This window comes from Podarcis raffonei, chromosome 6 (assembly GCF_027172205.1).
Source record: "Podarcis raffonei isolate rPodRaf1 chromosome 6, rPodRaf1.pri, whole genome shotgun sequence".
Lineage (NCBI taxonomy): Eukaryota > Metazoa > Chordata > Lepidosauria > Squamata > Lacertidae > Podarcis > Podarcis raffonei.
Window position 1 is genome coordinate 97,323,375 of NC_070607.1, and position 22,749 is coordinate 97,346,123.

At 46.1% G+C, this 22,749-nt stretch overlaps 1 protein-coding gene and 1 long non-coding RNA gene across 8 annotated transcripts in view; one reads left to right on the top strand and one right to left on the bottom strand.

Moving 5' to 3' along the window:
- The window catches only part of NOL4L (nucleolar protein 4 like), a 130,467-nt gene that overhangs the window by 54,154 nt on the left and 53,564 nt on the right, over positions 1 to 22,749 (bottom strand). For 3 of the 6 annotated variants that reach the window (XM_053394707.1, XM_053394705.1, XM_053394710.1), the window contains 2 exons: positions 17,452 to 17,572; positions 12,912 to 13,021 (listed from right to left, as the gene is read on the bottom strand). In XM_053394707.1, the coding sequence (XP_053250682.1) occupies positions 12,912 to 13,021; positions 17,452 to 17,572 (231 nt within the window). Of the gene's footprint in view, positions 1 to 599; positions 727 to 12,911; positions 13,022 to 17,451; positions 17,573 to 22,749 lie in introns of those variants that run through there. The other 3 variants (XM_053394709.1, XM_053394706.1, XM_053394711.1) reach the window with 2 other exon arrangements.
- LOC128416674 (uncharacterized) lies at positions 49 to 3,009 on the top strand. 2 transcript variants are annotated; one of them, XR_008331268.1, is made up of 2 exons: positions 49 to 328; positions 1,876 to 3,009. It is a non-coding gene; the product is annotated as an uncharacterized LOC128416674 (long non-coding RNA). The 2 variants fall into 2 exon arrangements; XR_008331269.1 differs by lacking the exon at positions 49 to 328 and adding an exon at positions 905 to 1,126.

Sequence of the window (22,749 nt, forward strand, 5' to 3'; positions counted from 1 at the left end):
AGCGCACCCCCTCCGATCAAGGACGCGCCCCTCCAGTCGCAGGCTGCTCGGCGCTCCCTTCCAATAAACTTGCCTCCGCCCCTTCCGTGCCCACACGCCCCCTCCCCACCCCCACGCGTGGCCGCCCCCTGAAAAAGGCGCCCGGGAGTGTAAAGCGCTTTGGCTGCCGGAAAGTGAAACAAGAGAGCGAGCGCGGCGAGGGCAGCCCCGTCGCCGCCGCCCCCCATCCCTCCCCAAGCGGCCACCTCTCGGGGGTCTCCCACCCGCACGCCCAATTCGCCGGCGCACACCCCGGGGTCGCCAGGGCTTTCCGGACGCTCCTCCTTGGGTACGCACACCTTCCTCTCTCTGCGCGCCCCCAGTGCCAGGCTAGCCCGGGTTCAACTCGACCACCACCCCCTCCCGGGGTGGGGGAATGGTTGGCTGGCCCCAAGACCCACAAGTTGCCCCCCCCCCGCCCCGCCAAGACCCGCTGCTTTTGCTGGTAGCAGGGCGCACGGAGCGCGGCGCGTCCGGGGACGCACGGCCCTCTCTCTCTCTCCTCCCGTCCCCTGTGGCCGGGGCGGCCCGTCTCCTGCCCGGCCCCAGCCATCGCCTACCTGCTGCGGGGCCGCTGCGGCGCCTGGGGCCCGCCGCCGGCCTGCGCCAGCCCTGGCCGAGAGAGAAGGGGGCGCTCCGGGGAAGGCTGACAGCCAGCTGCTGCCCGAGGAGGAGCGCCCCGCCGGGAGGGGAGCGGAGAGGAGAGAGGAGGGCTGGCACTGCGGAGCGCGTCACTCCCGGATCGGGGGGAGGGGGGAGCGAGAGAGAGAGAGACGGGGAAGAGAGGGCTGGGGGAGGGGGGACACAGGCAGCCTGAGCCTCCTACATGCATCCCGGGGGGGGGGGAGACCAGGAGGCGGAGGAGGCGGCGCACGCCCTGTCGGAGACACATAGGCGCACACACCGTGCGCGCAAGGAGGCGAAAGCCAGAGGGAGACGCTGTGTTGTGTCGCCGGAGGGTGGAGAGAAAGAAACGGGGGGAAACGCACGAGGAGAGGAGGAGGCAGAGAGGGAGGGAGGGAGAGGAGCCCGTCCATTTTCTAAAGAGCGGCCTGGACTCCTTGCCGGGAAGGATGATGGAAGGCAGGTACGAGGCATCCTGCGGGAAGGGCAGGGCTGGATGTGCCCTGCAAGGTAGAGGGGCGCTCCCGGCAGGTTATTCACAAGGGGCGCTCGATCAGACACACACAAGTCCGTGGCACTTTTCGGGGGACTACCCACCTTCAAGTTCTTACTTACAGTGGTATCTCGGGTTAAGAACTTAATTCGTTCTGGAGGTCAGTTCTTAACCTGAAACTTAACCTGAGGTACCGCTTTTGCTAATGGGGCCTCCCGCTGCCGCCAGAGCACAATTTCTGTTCTCATCCTGAAGCAAAGTTCTTAACCCGAGGTACTATTTGCGGGTTAGCGGAGTCTGTAACCTGAAGAATCTGTAACCCGAGGTACCACTCTACTTGGGAGCAAGTCTCACTGGTTTTCATAGGCCACAACAAGATGGTTTGGTGCCGGCGGCAGGAAATCCAAATGGCTTTACTCAACAAGGGGACACAATCCACCATGCAAAGCAGAGAATGACAGCTCTCATTATTTCAGCGAGAGCTTCCAATGAATTGTGTTCCATGGGACCAAACCTTTTGCCACATGTGTGTTGAAGGTGTTTCTCTGATATGACATGTTAGGATGTGTGGTAGTTGTTTGCTTAAGGCTGCCGATAACTGCATAGATATTTAAATACCTAAGCTAGGGGAAGCCACTGAAGGGCATGACCCCTGGCCTCTCCTGGCTTAAACTCAACGCTATTTGTTTCAAATAAATTACTTTAATATTATTCAATAGGACTTGCAGCTTGCCTCCAATCAGAGGGATGAAGCCCCTTCTTTGTAAAGAAATTTGAAACTGGAGCAGTTTGAATTCAAAATCTACATTAAACTGTAAAGTTGTTGTTTGGTTTCCATGCCTCCCAACAACTTTTTGTTTGGGGGGGGGGTCTAGAAGAAAATGTTTGGGCTCTGCTTCTCCCGCCAATTTCCCCTGGGAAAATCCACTTTTTACTGCTGAATCAAATTTTACTGCTGAATGTCAATTGGGTGGAAAGCAACAAGGCAAACTGAAAACCTCTTGGACCCCTGCTTTCTAGGCAGGGGACACGCAAAGCACGGACGAGCCCTTTGAACCAGCAGGAAAACCAGTTTGGTTGCTGAATGTATCCAGATGCCACAGACATGAGGAAAGATGCAAACCTGTTTCGGATTGTACTGGAAGCAAATGTTAATGGAGGTGAACTCTTAACATGCAGTTCCATGTTAAGTTCATGCTTGGTGCCCCTCCGGAACTGACCAGAGGGGCACCAAGCATGAACTTAAGTGGCATCCAGTACCTAAGGTGGGATACAACTGTTGTTGAACAGATTTGGAACTGTGAGCACGGTGCTATCCAATTCAACATATATGCAAACCAACATATAACTGGACAATTGCCAAGAAAGTCCAAAGAGGAAATTTCCCCAAAATGAAGGAGCTGGTTAAAAAGATGTTGAAGGGGAAAGTGTATAGGGTTAAATCTCCCCAGAATGCTTGGGAATGCTTAAAACCACAGATAGTAAGATTACAACAGGACTATATTACATAAATAAGGAACGGTACCACTTAGAGCCAAGAGCTTTTTCTCTAATGGTACTGGTGTTTTGGACAAACTTTTTCATTGGTGGCGCAGAAATTCAAAAGGTCCCATCCATAATGGCATTCTATCAGCTGTTGAAGATACTCCACCTGAGGCAAGCATTCCCCTGAACCTGAACTTCCTGAACAAATTGTTTTAATTGTTGTTCAGCTGCATTCTTTTTAACTGGCTTATTTAATGTATATCTTAATTATGGGTGTTTTTAATGCTTTGAGGGAATTGTTTTATTGTGTGTCTTAATGATGTATGGGTTTATAATTGATTTTATACTTGTAAACTACTTAGAAGCCATTTTTGTATGTAAGCAGCGTACAAGCAAAAAAAAATAACAGGATGCTGATCAGAGTCAAGGAAGCAATTGGAGGATATTAATAGGGCTACTAGACACAATGGCTATGTTTTCCCTCTACTATCAGTGACAGTAGCCTCTAAATACCAGTTGTTGGGAATCACAAATGAGAAGAGTGCTGTTGTGCTTAGGTCTTGTTTTTGGGCTTCCCATTGAAATCTGGTTGGCCACTGTGAGAACAGGATGCTAGACTAGATTGGGCCTGATCCATTGGGCCTGATCCAACAGGCTCTTCTAATGTTCTTCCATTCTTATGAAGTTCACTTCAGAAAATGGAAGTCTTGTTCCAATGAGAACGAGCAGGAACACAAGCTTTGATTAAATAAATTCAAGAGATGAAAATAAAAGTAGTCAAGGAGCACATTGCTAAAAACATGAAGACCAACTACCGTACCAAAAAAATCTTTAAATATATTCAAACAGAACATTAGCTAGAGAGGCCATTGGAGCTTTAGATGGCAAAGGTGTGCTAAAGGAGGAAAAGGAGATTGCAGCTGAATGAATTATTTGCATCTGTTCTCATAGCAGTAGATATAAGAACTAAGGCAAACAGCAGTAACAAGAGACAAAGTTTTAGACCTTATCAACAACTTAAAAATGAGCAATTGACTTGGGGGAATGAGTTCTCTGCAAGGCCATACATGCATGGAAGAAGGGGAGACAGACAATTACAAGCTGCAAGCTTAGCTGAAGTAGAAGGAACCAGGCTTCAGTTGTCCACAATGTTGCTTTGGGAATATGAAGCAGAGGCAGCACTTTTGCCACCTGCTGCAGTGGTCACTAAGCCCATACTGTGTTCTGCAAATACATTTGTAAATAAAATGCATTACAGTGATTCATACATATGTGGCGTTCTCTCATCCCAAGAAAGTTAAACATTGCCTGCCACACTGCCCCTAAACCTCTCAAGGTGTGTATGACCTTGTTTCCACATTAGGACCCAAAAGGATCATAGCGAGTTGTGCTGGACTGAAAGAGAAAGGGTTCGGGGGGGTGAGGGTTGAGAGCGTGGGTCTTAGAGGACATGTGTCGAGAAAAGACTGGAGAAGCTGCCTCTGGGTGGCGGCGCTGGGATTAGGGAGAGTCTAGTTGCAGTGGATAAGTGGGTCAAATGAGGCTAAGGTGGTTCAAGAAAATAATAGCCATGGGTGGGAGGAGGACCATGAGAACTAGCAACCACATACATTCGAAGGAAGGAGGACAAACAGTCAAGGGAGACAAAGCATTATTTATCAAAACAAAAAAAAATAATTCTTTCCAGGAGCACCTTAAAGACCAACTAAGTTAGTTCTTGGTATGAGCTTTCCTGTGCATGCACACTTCTTCAGATACACTGAAACAGAAGTTGCCAGATCCCTCTATATAGTGAGAAGGTGGGGAGGGGTATTACTCAGAAGGGTGGTGGGAATGGGTGATTGGCACATAGCTGTGATGAGCCTGTAGACCACTCTTAACGACTGCAATAGGTCTTACAGGAAAAAGCAAAGGGTGAGAAGGTGAAAAATGGCTTTGTCATGTATAATGAGATAAGAATCCAATGTCTTTGTTCAGACCAGGTCTCTCCATGATTTTAAGTTTGGTTAAATATATAGAGGGATCACTATATAGAGGGATATAGAGGGATCACCATATAGAGGGATCTGGCAACTTCTGTTTCAGTGTATCTGAAGAAGTGTGCATGCACACGAAAGCTCATACCAAGAACTAACTTAGTTGGTCTTTAAGGTGCTACTGGAAAGAAAAAAAAATTTTTGTTTTGACTATGGCAGACCAACACGGCTAGCTTTCTGTAACTGGAATTATTTATCAAGTAATCCTTCATAAAATACTGGCAGAGCAGGGGTACTGGCACGTCTCCCAAAAGTGGGGGAACACATTTCAGCTGCCACTGCAGAAGCGGTAAGTCATTCCATCAACTGTCCTATTGACACTTTTTAAAAAAAAATTAACCAACCTTTCTCTGTGGCCACTTGTCTTTGTGGTTCCTGTGCTGACCCCCCAGCAAAGTGACCCCCTACACTGTCACTCAGAGACATAAAAACTACTGCCGAGGCAAGAATTCAAAGTCCAATCCACCAAATTACTCATCTGCAAAACAACAGAGCCCTGCTTGGTGTGACCTAAGAGGAAATTCCTCCCCAAAAAACCTGGGTCTTAAAGGAGAAAGTGAGTAAAGGTAAAGCAGCCTGATGAACAGACAGCAAGAGTGCCAATGTTGGGGAAAGACAGAGAGATAGGAAAAAGAATTGGAGGCAAGGCGGCTGATGGGAAGTGAGCTCTTGAGAAAGGACATGGGGAGGAGGTGGCATGAGCAAAGCAGTGGGGAGGGGGAGATGGGTTTATTTGAGGAATTGGATACACATCTCCCTGCCATGCATTCACTGACCTGTCATTTCCTGACAAATCTCAGCACAGGTTTTTACAAGCACCCTGCTGCCGTCTTGCATGGATGCTTACCCCCATCTACGCAAGGAAGGCCAGGCAGTTGCCAGTACCCACAATTATACCCCTTATTTGATCCGTGCAGTTTATGGGACCAAAAGCCTTACTCTTTTGAGACTCATTGCCCTGTGGTAATGGGATCCTGGAGGACTTTTTTGTTTGTTGCTCAGTTGCATGAACTGATGCCAGGCATAAAAAGTCCAACACAGTTACATTTAAATTTGGAAGAGGAGATTTCTAAAAAAAATATGAGAGGATTAGTTAAAAGTAACTTGAAAAGAAAAATCAGACCTGTTCTATCCTTTCAGGAAGCTTGGAGGTTAAATGAACCTAGTTGAATAAATAAAATATATAACACAGGTTAGAAAGGCTACAAACAAGCCAACAAGGATGCCAGTGTGGTTATATAGCACAGACAAGGAAGCTGTAAAATCCAAGAAGGCTTCCTTTAAAAAGCAGAAGTCTTGCCCAAATGAGGAAAACAAAATGAATAATGGCTGAGCTTCCTTCACCTAACAGTAAGCCAAGCGCAAAAAGAAGCAGAAGGCCAAATTTCTAAAATATATTATATGTATTACATAGATCTATAAAAAACAGTATAACAATTTGAATATATCTGTAGCAGGAAACCATTCAATGACAAAGGAGTGGAAGTGGGTGGGGAGATTTTAAAGATCATCAAATGAATTCTTCAGTCAGCCTATTTATGCCATTTTAAAAAATAATTCTCTGTTTTACATCCTAATTTTTCTGGTGCTTTCACATTGATTTTGGTTGTTTATGGTATTGGGAGAGGGGCTGTTTTATGCAGCTGTTTTAACTGTACAGTGTTTTCGTAGAACACTGCTAAAAAGTGGCACATAAATTCCATGTCAGTCTTCCCTATAGAAGTTGTTGCAGAACTCACACTTGAACTACTGTTTTAAGGGAGGACATAACTATGACCATGATTGAGTTGATCTGCTAAGTAGACCTAATGTCTACCCCCCTGCCAGGCTCTCCCATTGCAACTTTTCCATTGTCAATGCAAGCAAGCAGAAGGTCTCCAGTGATCAACCTAGAACAAGAACCTTGCAGTTACACATAATACTTCTACTCAATGCAAAGAGTCACAACACGCCATCACAGGTGCTGACACCGTATCTTCCCCCTTGATGGTGAACTGCTACAAAGCTCCTACTCTCAGTTCCACTAACTGTGTACGGTATGTGTATATATCTGTGCCTATCCAGATGCAGATCTAGATAGAATATGTTTTGTAATAACATTTGTTCAGCCCGATTTTTCCAATTTCTGCAGTGCCAAGGTTCTGCAAAAGTTAATCAAGAGCAAAGGGCAGTGGAGAAAAAAACAAAAATACAAACAATTATATATTAGCTTCCTTTTGCAAACATGATTAAGGGAGGCCCTGGTGGTCATTACAAGAGATCTTGGGTTCCCAAGAGAGCGACTGACTCACAAAATGAGTCTGTGCTAGTCACTTGATGTCCTTGTGCCTCTGGAAAAAAGTTAATAGATACATAGCGGAATATGTTAGGCTTCACATTGTCAACCAGCTGTCCTAAGTAACGAACTTTAGAAATATAAAAGGTAAAGGTAAAGGTACCCCTGCCCGTACGGGCCAGTCTTGTCAGACTCTAGGGTTGTGCGCTCATCTCATTCTAGAGGCCGGGAGCCGGCGCCGTCCGCAGACACTTCCGGGTCACGTGGCCAGTGTGACATCGCTGCTCTGGCGAGCCTGCACCAGCACAGCACACGGAACGCCGTTTACCTTCCCGCTATAAAGCGGTACCTATTTATCTACTTGCACTTTAAGGGTGCTTTCGAACTGCTAGGTGGGCAGGAGCTGGGACCGAAAGACGGGAGCTCACCCCGCCGTGGGGATTCGAACCGCCGACCATGCGATCGGCAAGCCCTAGGCACTGTGGTTTTACCCACAGCGCCACCCATGCCCCTTTTTTAGAAATATAAGCCTTGCATAAGACCAGTTAGGAGGGGAAAACATATCCCATATTTTAGGGCAGGGGTGTCAAACTCAAATTCATCGGGGGCCGCATCAGCAGTTTGGTCACCCTCAAAGGGCCGGTTGTATCTATAGGACTCAATATGCGCTCAATATAAAAGCAAGTGGAGGTTTCCTGAATGCATGTAAAGTGGAGGTTTCCTGTGTAGAACGGCCGGCGCCGCTAGAGGGCAGATGTTCTCTGGCTTGTAGGCTGCCGCGCATGCGCTGAAGAGGCGGCTTTCTTGTGTCAAAAAAAAAAAAAAGAAGTGAGAATAAAAGGTGAAGGCTGGTGGCCGGCGGCGGCTACATGGGCCACATGACGAGGTCTGGCGGGCCGGATTCGGCCCGCGGGCCTTGTGTTTGACACCCGTGTTTTAGGGAATGCCTTTTCACATGCAAACTTCCTCCTACATTTTTGTCTTCAAAAGTGGCCCTGCTTAAAGAAAAAGGTTCTGCTTCAGATACCTTGGACTACTAACTGAGGTTTAAAAAGCGGCTAAGAGAAGCAAGGCCTTCCCAATGCCCCCCCCCCTTGTGAAATTTGCTACCTAGGGAAGCCCACCCAGACTCCTACAAAAGACTGATAAAAACTGCAACGCCTAGTCAACTAGTTAGCTATACTGATTAAAATATTCTGATAGACTAAGAAGTGTCCCCCATTAACTGGGCGACAAATGTTAACTTTTAAAAAACCATTTTAATGCAATGATCTGGATGACAGTTTCCATTGCAGAAGAGTTATGTTCTCCTATGCGAGAAAAGGGGGAGTCCCTCTTCTAAAAAGATACTGCTGAGTACTAGAGTACCATCTACACTCTTGAAGATGGTTCAGAGATTGCAGCTAGTGCATAACACAGCAGACACCGTGTCTTGGTGGACACGATGGACCTGAAATTACATAACATCTATTCTCAGACATTTGGATTGGCTGCCTACTTGCTACTGAGCACAATTTAAGGTTTTGGTTCTGACATACAAAGCCCTGGATGGTTTCGAGTCATTACCGCAAGGATTGCCATTCCCAATGTTGTCCATTCGCACAACCTGAGGTCTCATTTGCATATTCATGGAGATTTAGGCTGCAATCCTATACTCATTTACTTGGGGCTTACTTCTGAGTAGGCATGTATAGGACTGCACTACCAAACAGTCAACTAAGACATAACATGCTTATTTTCCTCAAGCCTCTGGGTGGAAAACTGGATGCTGATTCATTGTTCTGGAATTTAGGTAAAGGTAAAGGTACCCCTGCCCGTACGGGCCAGTCTTGACAGACTCTAGGGTTGTGCACTCATCTCACTCTAGGGGCCGGGAGCCAGCGCTGTCCGCAGACACTTCCGGGTCACGTGGCCAGCGTGACGAAGCTGCTCCGGCGAACTGGCACCAGAGCAGCACACGGAACGCCGTTTACCTTCCCGCTATAAAGCGGTCCCTATTTATCTACTTGCAATCGGAGGTGCTTTCGAACTGCTAGGTTGGCAGGCGCTGGGACCGAGCAACGGGAGCGCACCCCGCCGCGGGGATTCGAACCGCCGACCATGCGATCGGCAAGTCCTAGGCGCTGAGGTTTTACCCACAGCGCCACCCGCGTCCCGTTCTGGAATTTAGCTGTCGCTAAATGGCCTTATTGTTGTTTACTTTTGTTATTTAAATTAATAGTTTAATTTTTAATGTGTCTTCAGGTGTCTTGAAGGGGGCTTCCATATGTGAAAGGCAGGATGTGAATCAAATAAACAGTACTTTTAAAAAAATCCCTTATTGTAGGAAGATCATGATAGGGGGAATGGGAGTTCATGTTTTATGTCCCAGCAATGACGACTGTTTTCATCTGTGTTCTCTGCAGCCCCAACACACAGAAGGGACCAGGAAATGTTTAGCACGAATAGCAGATTCAAGACCTGCAGGCCACCCAACTACCTTTAGCCTTTCAGGAATGGGAAGAGGAGAGATGAGCACAGGGCACGAATCCTCCCCAGCACAAAGCAATGTTCAGCTCCCACTCACTTCACTAGCTTTCTATAATATCCAGTCTTGCTACTCCCACCACCCTGCCCTCATGCCTTGGTCTAAAGAAAAATGCCTCTTGAATATATTCTCTAAATTTGGCGCCTGCACCAGGTGTGGCCGCCTGCTCCATTCCTAACACACCTCAAATTCCAAGGGAAGTCAGGGGAGAGTTTGGGATATGCAAGAGAGGAAGGGCTGGGTCCTGCCATGGCAACTCTGTCTCTTAAAATAGCTCTAATGGGTCTTGCAAATCCATAGCAACCAGCACGAAGACTAACAGGGACATGTGGTATCTGAGTTCCAATGGCAGCTACCGCCGTGTTCTACGCTGACAAAATGACCTCCTCTTGGGCTGCTGCCCAGGAAGGTTTAAAAAATGTTCCAGTACTCCCTTTAACTTTGGTTGCCGGACCCCACACCAAAACAAGGCTGGGGGCTTTATATCACAAACAGGTAGTTCAGATCTGATTTTGCTGTGTCCACAACTGTCCACGCATTCCCTTTTTTTGGACCTGGATATGTTGTTTAATAATCTTGTTGTATATAGTATTGAAATATGGGTTTTGTATATTATTGTATTTTTGTTTTGCTATGTTATAATGAAATAGTTTTTGTAGTGTTTGCTTGAAATGCATCCCTGTCTCTTTGTTGAGAGCTACTTTGGGCATGCACAAAGCTATTTTGATACCTGTGCACGTGAATTTTCCCCCAAGGTAGTATGCAAAAGCATAATGAAAATATGTGCCCTTTGCAAGACAGGTAGGTATCAATTTCAACCTGATTTTGTTTTGCTTTGTTCTTAGCATGGATGTCCTGCACAAGAGTAATATTCAGCTATAGCAAACTACTCTTTGCAAGATCAGGGGTGGTGGCAATATCCCAAATATTTAGGAATGCTCCACAGGCCACCATAAGAGTTAAAACTTCAACCATGCATTCCACACCACCACCTAAAAAAATTCAGCAGCAAGGTCTTGCACAAGACATCTGTACTAAAAATTAAAAGAGAAAAGTCCAACATATGCACCACAATTACAGTCTCCAGCAAAATCGCCCCCAACTGAGTGTATGGGGATCTTCAGAGAACTGTTCCAAACTAGGCATGCATTCAGCATGCAGTGATAAATGAAAATGGGTATTTGGGGGCTAACACAAAGAAAGCAGCTAGGTGGTGCTCAGGTATGGAGCAAACAGAAACAGAGGTGTTGCAATAGAGACCACCCAGTGAAACATCACCACACCATGTGACAAACTTCCCACCACACCCCATCAGTGACTGAAGATGTATAATGGGGTATTTTTATGTGTTGGATTTTCTGGGGTAAAGGGAAATTAAGATTAAATGTCTCAGGCAAAGAAACCAAGGTGCGTATCGCAAGAGACTGGCTTGGCAGGACAATACCTTCAACACCACAGGTGCAATATTTCAGTCGGACACTGAGCATGAACCTAATAAATATTATTCTTTGTTTATGCTTGTGCAGTTGTAGGAATATATGACTCTTCAGGTCCCTCTAGTACTGTATTCGTTTTTCAACAGTGGCAGTCAGCTATCTCTGGGAAGCCCACATCAGAGTAGGAAGGTCATGGTACCCTCCCCATTTTTTGTCCCACTCTGTCTTGAGCACAACAGTCATTAGGAGACGGGAAGGTTTGCCCCACTTCGCTCCTGGGGGAAGGAAAAAGACGCTGCAAAGAGGATCTGATGATCAGGACACAGCTGCAGAATTGGAATCTTTAGAAAATGTCTCAGGCACAGCAGCCCCTCAGGCAGAAGCCACAAGTTTCAGAGACACAACACCACTTGGACAGGTTACCAATTGCAGATTACGAGAAACGAAAACACTACAAACATTTGGTTGAATCTCAGGTCAAAGCGATTGCGAGGGATTAGTCCATTTTAACAGATTACCCCCCTGACACTTCCTGCTCTCTTCATCCTAAACAAAATGATCCTTTCTTTGCCTGGCTTGGCTTGCTCTGTGTTTCAAAAATAAGGTGAATGTCCTCTCTCTTCCTACAAGCAAATATGAAGCCTCATGGAAAGTGAAGAACCAGATTCCTTCAAAAACCTACACTTAACATCCTTGCCAGTCCCGATCAGGCAAAAAACCAAAGGCTTGCCCATATCCTGTTTGCTTTCAGTCACTGCGGTCAGATCCATCAAATTAAAAAACTGGGACATGCAAGTCCTCTCCTGTTCTACAGCATGTTTTCAGATACAACAAATTCTACTTAAAGGAAACAACCCCTTTCTCATCCCCTTCAAACACACACACACATACATATAATCCAACACACCCAAATCATAAATTTGTTAGTCTTTAAGGCACTGCAAGATTCTGCAGATCCCTTGCAATGAACAGAACTATTTTCTCTCTATGGGGAGAAGAGCAGCTGGGTAGACAAATCACAGAAAAAGAAAAGGTTTGGAGCTCTTCCCCTCCATTGGTCCTCTGCTCCAAATCAGAGAACCGCTCATCACTTGGCAGTTTTGGCCCTGGCCTGCTTCAAACTTGACTAAATTACACTTCAGTTTAAAACCTTCCCTTCCCTTTCTTCTTCTCAGGTAACATAGCTAAAATTTGTTCTGTTCCTCAGCCAAAGCTGCACCCCTCACTTTAGCACTTTAGCACTTTCATACTTAGCTTTAGACTAGGTCTAAACACTTAGCAGCTATAGCAGAGCTGAGAAAATAGACAAAATAGTCAAGACACGTATGTTATCCAGACTTTCTACTCCACAGAGAGATGGGACTAACAGTACGATCCTATAAATGACAACTCGGAGGCTATTGTGCTCAATAGGGCTTTCTTCCAGGCAAGTGGGTTGCAGTATTGGTCCGCAGAAGAACAACATTCAGCCCTCCAACTGCCAACTAATTCAGCTTCAGTCTGCTAACCTAAAACATTTTCTAAAATTATTTTTCAGCTTTGTTGGACCACCATACGTCTTTCCTTATTTCTGTGCTCAGCCTTACATGCATGAATTCCACTAGAGAGAGATTCAGATTCCTGCTCACTTTCCTGTTGCCAAAGTAAAAAACAACAACCTCCGTTTGCTTCTCTTCTTGGTGGAGCCCAAGATCTTTTGCACAAAGCACAGTTCTGACCTGTTTAGCTGGCAAGAGTGTCCTCCATTTACCAATTTAAGGCTAGGCTTAAAACAGAATGCCTTCACCCAGACCCCTCACCAGTCTCCTCCCTGGTTTTATTTATTCACTATATCCAGCCTGAAAGAGAGTTTTGTGTCATTCAAAAAGATGATGCACTGCTTTGTGAAACAGAGTTTGGTCCTGACAAAGGCAGCATTTAAAAACCACTGTACGCTTTGCGCTGTACGCCTGCTAGATTAAGACTGATTTGATAAATTATGAAGAAAGACGCTCACCTGCTCCTGGGAATTCATGACACGCAGCTTCATCTGCTTCAGGTAGGTGGAGGTGAGAGGCATGTTGTAGTCAATGATGCCAGAGACCAGAGAGGAAGGAGGTTCATTTTCTGTAAATAAATAGAAAGGAGGAGGGGAGTCATTTGGAAGTTAGAAGGCCAAACAACACCTGTCCACCTTTTCCCCAAACTAAGGCCCAAACAAGACCCAGTGAGTGCACGCATTTCCTGCTCCTATATAAAAAGAATGGGAGTGGGGTGATTAGGTCTATTTGTTGCAATGAAAGGTGCACAAGGGGAGCTGAATGCTTCCAAGCCTAATGAGTAACTGTAGAGAGTATATGCTCAGGAATCAAGAGTGGACTTTGGGAGCAGAAGTGGGCTCAGCTGTGCAATACCAGCATCTCTGACTGGTAGGCAGTATGAAGCTTCTGGATTGGCCAGGCTCATTATAGACAACAGGAGTCTGATCCTCCTCCCTTGTACTATGCCTTCTGGGTCTGATGGGAGTTGTAGTTCAGCAACACCTGGAGGGCCAAAGGCTACCCATTCCCAACGGAGAGGGTTAAGTTTTGCGTCTACCTGCAATTCCATGGGGGTTTTTTTCAATAGATTCATGTAACTAGAGTTGGCCCGTGTCCTTTGTGAAAGTTGATCAAGTATAATCTAATCCATCTCTCCTTCATAGGTGACGAGGCTGCCTCCATCACCACCCTCTCCCTGCACAGAGAGAATGAAGCTTTGGAACAAAAGGGCCATTTGTTTTCCCTGCCCCTCCTGGCAAAGTGGCAAAAGGCTTGCATATGAAGGATTAAAGAAAAAAGAAAAAAGTTTGGCTTGTGTAGATTATTTTTAAGGGCACCTATTGTGAAGGGACAACAGAAGAGTCTTCTGGCACCTAGGCTCTTCGATGTTTTTGCTGCAACAGGCTAACATGGTTACCCTTCTGGATATTGTGGAACAGGCGCTATTGACAAGGACCTTCATTCATACTGTGCAGGATACAATCCATGTAGCCCCCATCTGGCCGTAACCTCTGCAGCCAAATTCTCAGTGCAAAGCAGGGAGGAAGCAGAGCAAGGACGCAATGCTTGCTCAGAGCCAAGGAGCACATTGGAAAAAATATATCACAAGGCAGAAGGCCATTGTTATTTAGCAGATTAACAAGGGACACGTTTCAAAATCAACTGCAAATTGTTTTCATGAACCTGGCAAATGCCAGACTGCTGTTGGCAGGTGAGCATTCAGCACAAGTATTCTTCTTCAGAATTTGCAGCCTTCAAAATCTTAGCATCTGAGCCAGCCCTTCCAATAGGCGTTAATACTTGGGCCAACTTGGGAATGAAAAAAGATGCAGAGGAAAAACTAAGAGAGCTTGTTGTCAAGGCCACTTTTGCTTTCACAATGGCTCTTAAGGAAAATTGGCTACTGACCAGGGCCTCAGAAAATCCTGATATCTAAGACTTCAATATTATTAGCCATGAACACTTTCTATAGCACTTTCAGTTTCCAAAAGCCTTTACAAGATTTATTTGCTTTTGTTTTGCAGCACCCCTGTGCCATGTAGTTTTTATGGCTCTCCTGGTGGCTTTAGAGATCCATGTCCACAGGATCCTTCTGGATCAGCTCTGTAGGCTGGGAGTCAGAGGCATGGTATTATGAGGATTCCTTCCACTCCTAGTGTCAGGTCTGTTAGCAGTAGGCAACTTTTGCTAAGCCCCTTGGGTTTTAAGGCACAAAGTGCCACAGGATTCCCTCCTGAAGATGCTGCTGGAAGCATTTCACCTAGGGATCTGAGGCATGGTATCATCAGTATGCTGGATATTTAATTGCCACTGGACCCAATTAAATAAATTGACTCTGGCATTCATAAACACCCTACGCCCCAAATACTTGGAGTAGTATTGCCTCCATATCTGACAGCCTGAGCCTTATGATCTGCGCAGAAGGCCCCTTTCATTGTTCCAACAATTACTATGCTTCATTACATGATGATCCACAGAGGACCCCAATATGGAACTCTCTCCCTGTGGCAAAACGGCTGTCCTCTTTATCGATTACATTTGCCAACAGCTGAAGACACACAACTTTAGGCAGGCACTTTGGGGAGCATATGCATAGCTAAGGAGCAGCGGCTGATTGGTTTTATCATTTTACTTATTGGTTTACATGTACTTATGACACATTTTAAGGGACGCGGGTGGCGCTGTGGGTTAAACCACAGAGCCTAGGACTTGCCGATCAGAAGGTCGGCGGTTCAAATCCCCATGACGGGGTGAGCTCCCATTGCTTGGTCCCTGCTCCTGCCAACCTAGCAGTTCGAAAGCACGTCAAAGTGCAAGTAGATAAATAGGTACCGCTCTGGCGGGAAGGTAAACGGTGTTTCCGCGCGTTGCTCTGGTTCGCCAGAAGCGGCTTAGTCATGCTGGCCACATGACCCGGAAGCTGTACACCAGCTCCCTCGGCCAATAAAGCGAGATGAGTGCCACAACCCCAGAGTCAGCCACGACTGGACCTAGTAGTCAAGGGTCCCTTTATCTATGACACATTTTATGTGGTGCTGAAAACCATCCTGTGATCCTATGGAACCAAGGATGAGTTTAAAATATAACAAACAAACAAAAATAACTACTCCTATTTCACAGGTAGGAAACTGAGGTTGAGAAGTTGTAACGTGCCCAAGATGACTGTGTGAACCCATGCTAACGTTGAACCTGAGCTTTCTAACTCTTGAAAATTAAAATTAAAATAAATAATGCATTTAGGTGTGTTTTCAACTGACCTTCTGATTATTATGGGTTTTATGGGAGGGAGAATCAAATGTTCAAACTTGCCTCTAGATTATAGTTTTAATTGTGCCTGGCTAGGAAGCAGAGATTACCAATATTTCCGATAGCAGCCTCCACAAAAGTAGCTCTGATCAACCCTCATGCTACACATTTTTTATGGGTAGGCCTTTGTATACTCTGTGCTAAAAAAGTTTTAAGTTCTATGCCTAGGATACCCAAACAGGATATTGCAACTTGTGTACAAATTATGCAAACTGAGTTTCTGCACGCTTTTATTCTGCAGCTTTTACTATCTTCATATTTTCCATTCTGGTTTAGCTAGCCTCAGGGAGAGGCCACCGGGAGTTCTGTAAGGTACCTGTGCCCCTCCCCCCACCTCTCCCCCCCCCATGGCCCTGGCTTCTGAGGTTTCAGCCCACACAATTCCAAGCATCTGTTCACAGGCACCACGGCTCAGAGCCTCCTCCTTTCCCCCTACCCTGAGAGTCGAAGTTCTCTGCTAGCTGAATTCTGTGCCTAATACTGTACAGGACGTTTTCCCTGCCCTCCTGCGGAATTGCAGCAGACACGTGCCACCACCTGGGTATAGGACTGCAAGATCGTTGCTAAGCTAAGAAGAGAGTGAGGCTCACAGTGCAATCTAAACCCAAGACCCACCAGGGATGAGCGAGTTTGGATCTGGTGGATCTTGGGCTTTCCGATCTGAGCCAAAGCTCAGTCCCTCACCCTGGTTCAAGCAGGGGCACAGCCAAAGAAACTTACACCTGCGTAAGTTCCTGAGTTTGGGGTATTGTGGGGGGAAGGCAAGGAGAGTCACCTGCTCCAGTCATGTGACCAAGTGCCCGATCCTCAAAACTCAAGCCCCACCCCTTCCAGATTAGATGACAGTAGCCCCTCCCAGTGGCTCCTCAACAGAGTGTAGAATAGGGGGTCACTTACGCTGGTGTAAGCTATACCAGCTTCCCATGTTTAGGATTGCTCTGTAAGAAATATTCAGCCACCTTCATGAAGACAATGGGCAGTGAACAGAAGGCCACTTAGTCTTCCTTGGCCAGTGTTGCCCAATTAAGCTGCTATGGGTAAGGTCTCTGGGTGATTACAAACACAGAAGCATGCAGAAAAGGTCTTAGGAGATATATTCCACACTAAAGGATTGGAAAAGTGAAACCAACAGATGGTATACCCCAATGCATAGAGCAGGGATTCCCAGGCTGTGGCCCATGCACTTCCAGTGGTCTGCAAGCTTCATTTAGGTGGTCCGTGGCATTAAATACTCATACTGATTTTTTAATTGTATTTTTATTGCTTCTTTTCTTTCTTATATTGCATTTTATTGTAGAACAATTTGAATTCTATGGAACGCAAATCGTAATACAATAAAACACAATGTAAGAAAGAAAAGAAGCAATAAGAATACAATAAAAAATAACACATAATCTAGAACAGTGCATTACTACTGCTTCAAGAGGCAAACAAATCATGAAGTGATCCACCAAGACCATCAGCGATTTTCAAATGGTCCATCGACTAAGAAGTTTGGAAATCACTGGTATGCAGCCTGTAGCTGTTTTGGATCAAGTCAGACTATTGATGAACCAGTGGTTCATCTAACCCAGTACTGTCAATAATAATAATGATAATTTTTTTTCTTTATATGGCACCCATCTGGCTGGGTTGCCCCAGCTACTCTGGGTGGCTTCCAGCAATACTGACTAGCAGCAGCTCTACAGGGTTTCAAGGAGGGAACCTTACCAGTCCTACCTTTGGGCTCCACCCCATTGGAATTGAAATGCATCCTTTTCTGGCACTCAGTGCAGCTCATCAGGAACCTGGTCACAGCTTCTCTTGGAAGGAAGGCGTAAGTTTCAGCAATCTGGGGAAGAAACAAGAAGATGACATCGGTCCACATCCTGGATGAGTAAGTCAGCCCCACATGAGCATATTTTGCTTTGCTGTTTTAGTGCAGGTTCAATGTACAGAAAATGTCGATTTATTTGTTATTTACCGTATTTTTCGCTCTATAGGACGCACCTTTTCCCCTCCAAAAATTAAGGGGAAATGTGTGTGCGTCCTATGGAGCGAATACAGGTTCCTTGGCTTCAGCGATAGCAACGCGAAGCCTCCAAAGCGTAGAAGGAGCGCTCCCTCCGCGCTCCAGAGGCTACGCGTTGCTTTCGCTGAAGCCTAGAGAGCGAGAGGGGTGGGTGCACACCGACCCCTTTCGCTCTCCAGGCTTCAGGGATGGCCGCCTGAAGCCTCTGGAGCGCAGCGGGACCTCGCGCTGCACTCCAAAGGCTTCGGGTTCCTTTTGCTGAAGCTGGGAGAGCAAGACTCTCCCGGTTTCAGCAGAGAGGGAGAGCTGCGCGGCGCCCCTTCAGTGAAGCGGGAGGAGAAATGGAAGGGGCTCCGTTTCTCCTGCCGCTTCGCTGAAGGGGCGCTGAGCAGAGAGGGGGAGTCGTTTTTTTTCTTGTTCTCCCCCTCTAAAACAAGGTGTGTCCTATGGTCGGGCGCGTCCTATAGAGCGAAAAATACGATATTTAAGAAATGTATATTCTGCTTTTCACTATATGTCTCAGAGCGACTTGCAGGGAGGAGTAAAACATGTAGAAACTAGCCAACTGTACAAAGGTAAAAATTACACTTGTCCCCCCCCCTTTTTTGCATCTGGCCCCACCCACCTCTGGGAGGTGGCCTCCAGAAGGTTACCTGGAAGGGAAAGTGGAAGGGAAAGTGGCCCTTGAGCTGGAAAGGGTTCCCCATCCCTGGTTAGATAGTTCCCCTTAAAGTTTACCAAATTCTGCTTCCCTGACATTGCTTTCTGTTAGTTCTACTCCTGCCCCCCGAGAGCAACAGAGAACAAGTCTGCTCCTTCTTCTGCATGACAGCCCTTCAAATATTTGAAGACAGCTATCATGTCACCCCCTCAATCCTCTCTTCTCCAGGCTAAAGAGAAGAAGCAGTCACTGATCTATTTCCTAAGGCTGTTCCCAGGGAGGTCTGTCACTGGGGAGGAAAATGAACATTCCCAGCTTTACCTAACAAAGACATTTTAGGTAGGTGCAGGAAATAGGCTTGATGATGCTGAGTGTCCTTCCAGAACTAATATTATTTCATTCCTGGTCCCTCCCAGGCCCATGAGATGAGGTGAGACAGTCGCCTTAGGCAGTAGATCTGGACCTGGAGAGGACACCACTTATCCCTGCCATGTCCCTGCCTCCGTGAGCAAGCCACGGCACTGTCGCAGGCACGCACTCACCGCTGCCTCCTTTGCCATGGGCAGCCCCACTGCTGCTACGGGTGTCCCCCACTGCAACTGTGGGTTTCTCTGGTCCCTCCAGCAAAACCCAGCCATATTCCAGAGCCTGGCCTTCACTGATGGAGAAAACAGAAATCTCCTTCGCTTCAGTGCCCAGCTGTACAGCACCATGCACACTGCTGGTGTGATATAAAAGCAAGATGCTGGCTTCAGCCTTTAAAGCGCCGAATGGCCTTAGATCAAGGTATCTGCAGAACCGCCTCCCCCAGTATGATCCTGCCTGAGAACCCCATTCCACTCCAAAGGCCCTCTTCCATGGCTACTTTCCCTCTGGGGTGTGGTGAGGACCTTCTCAGCTGCAGCCCCCAGACTTTGGAACAGCCTCTGGCAGGACGGGGCAGTGTCACTGCCCACAAATTTCCAGCGTGCTTTTAGACAAACTCTATTTACATTTTCATTGTTACTGTTTGAATAATATACTGCTTTATTTGTAATTCTGTCATTAGCTGCCTTGAGTACAGTTTCTGTAGAAATGCACAATATAATATAATCTGTACTTATGTTTTGGAAAGTTGCTTGTTCACTGTACATTTGACCACCTCTTAACATGATCAAATTTCGCATGATGATTCCTGAGATCAAGGACCAGGTTTTCATCTATGTTTGGTTACAGTTGGTTATCATTTTGAATCAAGATGCAAAACGGCACTTACTTTAACCAACTGGTTTCAAATCTGCTCTTATTGTGGGAGGTTCTTAGAATTCTCAAGCAACACCAGGTACAACACTGCCTGTAAATGGTAAGTGTGGAAGTCACAGCAGCTGTGACAGCAAGAGGTTGTACCGAGACCCAGTGGCTCTCTGTTCTTTAGCCACTTTTGCAAACAATGCTTTTGTAAGATCCCCTTCAGGGTACAGGTCTCCAATTGTCACTTCCCAAATACCCAGCACTTCTTCAGGCACAATTTCTGCAACTGCTTAGAAAGCCTCAGAACAGGGGAACCAGTTCAAATTTATTTATTTCTCTCATCATTTCAACCTACTCACCCTTCCAAGAACAATCCATTATTCTCCCTACCAAGGTTATGGCTAACAATGACAGCATGGTTTCTGCAGGGAACTGATAACACTTTAACAAATATTAACAACAGGCAGGGTTGTTTGCACTCCACCCCCCCCCCAAAAAAGCCACCACAAACAAACCTCAATAAGGAAATCCTAATTTTGTGAGAAAGAAGCAAAAAAGTCCATGCTCAAAATAAAATTGACATATTTTCAATTGCCCCTCTGCCAACGTGATAGTTAGAATATGAAATTCTGAAAAATCTGGCTGGCTTCCATTATTTCTGTGATGGCATCTGAAGAATGTTAACGCTTTATTTTGTATTTTTGTAAACCACTTAGAGGGCTTTTTAAAAAATCAAGATGTAAATAAACTTGATAGATAGATGATAGATAGATGAGATAGATGATAGATAGATGATAGATAGATAGATGATAGACAGATAGATAGATAGATAGATAGATGATAGATAGATAGAGATAGAGATAGATGATTGATAGATAGATATAGATAGACAGATAAGATAGATAGACAGATGATAGATAGATAGATAGATAAGGCTGACATTTCCAGGGCCCAAATCTATTCTAGGTTTTGTGCAGTTAAATGTCTGAAGAACTATACAAGAACAAGCATCACATCAGCAACAGTTTGAACATGCTGATTTTAAAAATGGCAGCACCAGTCATTCCCAGGACCTACACCCAACTACTTTGTGATACTCTTACCATGCTCAAAGTCTTGACTGCACAGAGTAGCCTCGCGGAAGCTGCTCGATTGGCCAGAGGCTGTTCTGTGTCATTCCTGTTCTTTCTGCATTTGGTCCCTTGTAATATTTCCAAAACTGATTAACTATGGTTGTGGCAAGAGTGCCAGGCTTAGTCTAACCTCCAGTGCCAGCACAAAGCCCTGAAAACAGACATCTTCTACTTCTGTTGCTATTGTTATAGAATATATTTATCATCAGTAAGTAATTCACAACTCTTCCAGTGCTCACAGGAATCATGTAAGATTCCTGATGCTTCCATCTATCCCCTTTTTACAGGTAAAGAAGAGTGACCAAATGGGCAGCAACTTGCACCCAAGGCCATTAAGCAAAGTCATGACTGAACTGAACCGGGGCCATGGAGGAAGCTGTCTTATACCGCCTCTGTGGAGCCCAATATTGTCTCCTCTGACTCACCGGCAGCAGTTCTCCAGTGCTTCAAACAAGGTGGCATTTCCCAATCCCACTACCTGAGCTCTTTTCAACCTACAGAGTCTGAACTTGGGACCCTGGATGCTCAAGGCATATGCTCTACAAGACTGAGCTCCGGCCCTTCCCAGGCACACTCATTGTGGGGTTAGAAAAGCCTTTTCAGTTTCCCCCTCCTGATTCCCTGCCAAAGTGGCCTCATTGTGCTGCTGCGAATGCCAGCGAGTCCCATGACAGAAGCGTGGGGCATTTCGTGTCTCAGCAGCAAACCAAGGTTTTAGCACATTTGAAAACACAGAACCGCATGAACTGTCTGAGATCACGTTCTGGAAAAGAGATCAGCAATGTCAAGAACAAAGCCTTGGAAGAAGTGTCTCTTTGTCTGATTTCACAAACAAAAGCGTAAGAGATCAGGCCGAGGATCCCTTTAGTCCAGGACTAGCTCCAGAAATGGAATAGACCACCAGATGCCCCATGAAACATAAGGGCAGAGCAAAACAGAAATAGTCACCCCCTTCTTGCCTGCCCTCGGCATCTGATAGTCAGGTATACACTGCCTCTGATCATGGAGGCTTCATTTAGCCCTCACAACTAATGGTAATTTACCACCCTTGCCACTCCACCAATTTGTCTTAGAAGCCACCTCAGACAGAGGCCACTTCCACCTCTGAGTGTAATCAATTCCACATCTGTGGTGTGCCAGTCCTGAACTTACTGCCAATCAATTTCCATCCATTGTTGCTTAAAAGAGGCTTAAGTCCAGGAGTGGAATTCAACATCACACTCTTCCAGTCGTTTCATCTGCGCAAGCACTGCAGCCTGCCAGGCAGAACGGCCCCTCCTCTCTTCCCCCTGTAAACTGTTCTGTGGGTTCTCATGACTGCCGCCCCCCAAGCCAATTTCAAGGGGCACATGGGGGGGAGGAGCCCTGTTGCACAAGTCGCTGAGCTTCCATTTCCACTGACAGGGCTGGTTAAGCGAATCCTGCCCTATGCCAGTACTCCCTGTTTCTGCACAACAACATCATGCATTAGGCATGTTGACATAATTTATTTATTGCACTTATATACCTTTCTGACAAGGCACCCAAGGTGGTTTGCAATTTTAAAATATCAACACAAATAATGATGTAAAATGTAAAGTTGGCCCGAACATTGTCGTACTCTCACCCCCTGGTTCTAACTATATTACTCGGCTTGCTGATTGTTGTTATGTTTGTTTTTTACGTTTACCGTTTGCCGCCCAGGAGACATTGCTAATTGTACAGCATACAAACAATGTAAATAAATAAGTATGCTTCACATAGAATCATAGAATCATAGAGTTGGAAGAGACCACAAGGGCCATTGAGTCCAACCCCCTGCCAAGCAGGAAACACCATCAGAGCACTCCTGACATATGGTTGTCAAGCCTCTGCTTAAAGACCTCCAAAGAAGGAGACTCCACCACACTCCTTGGCAGCAAATTCCACTGTCAAACAGCTCTTACTGTCAGGAAGTTCTTCCTAATGTTTAGGTGGAATCTTCTTTCCTGCAG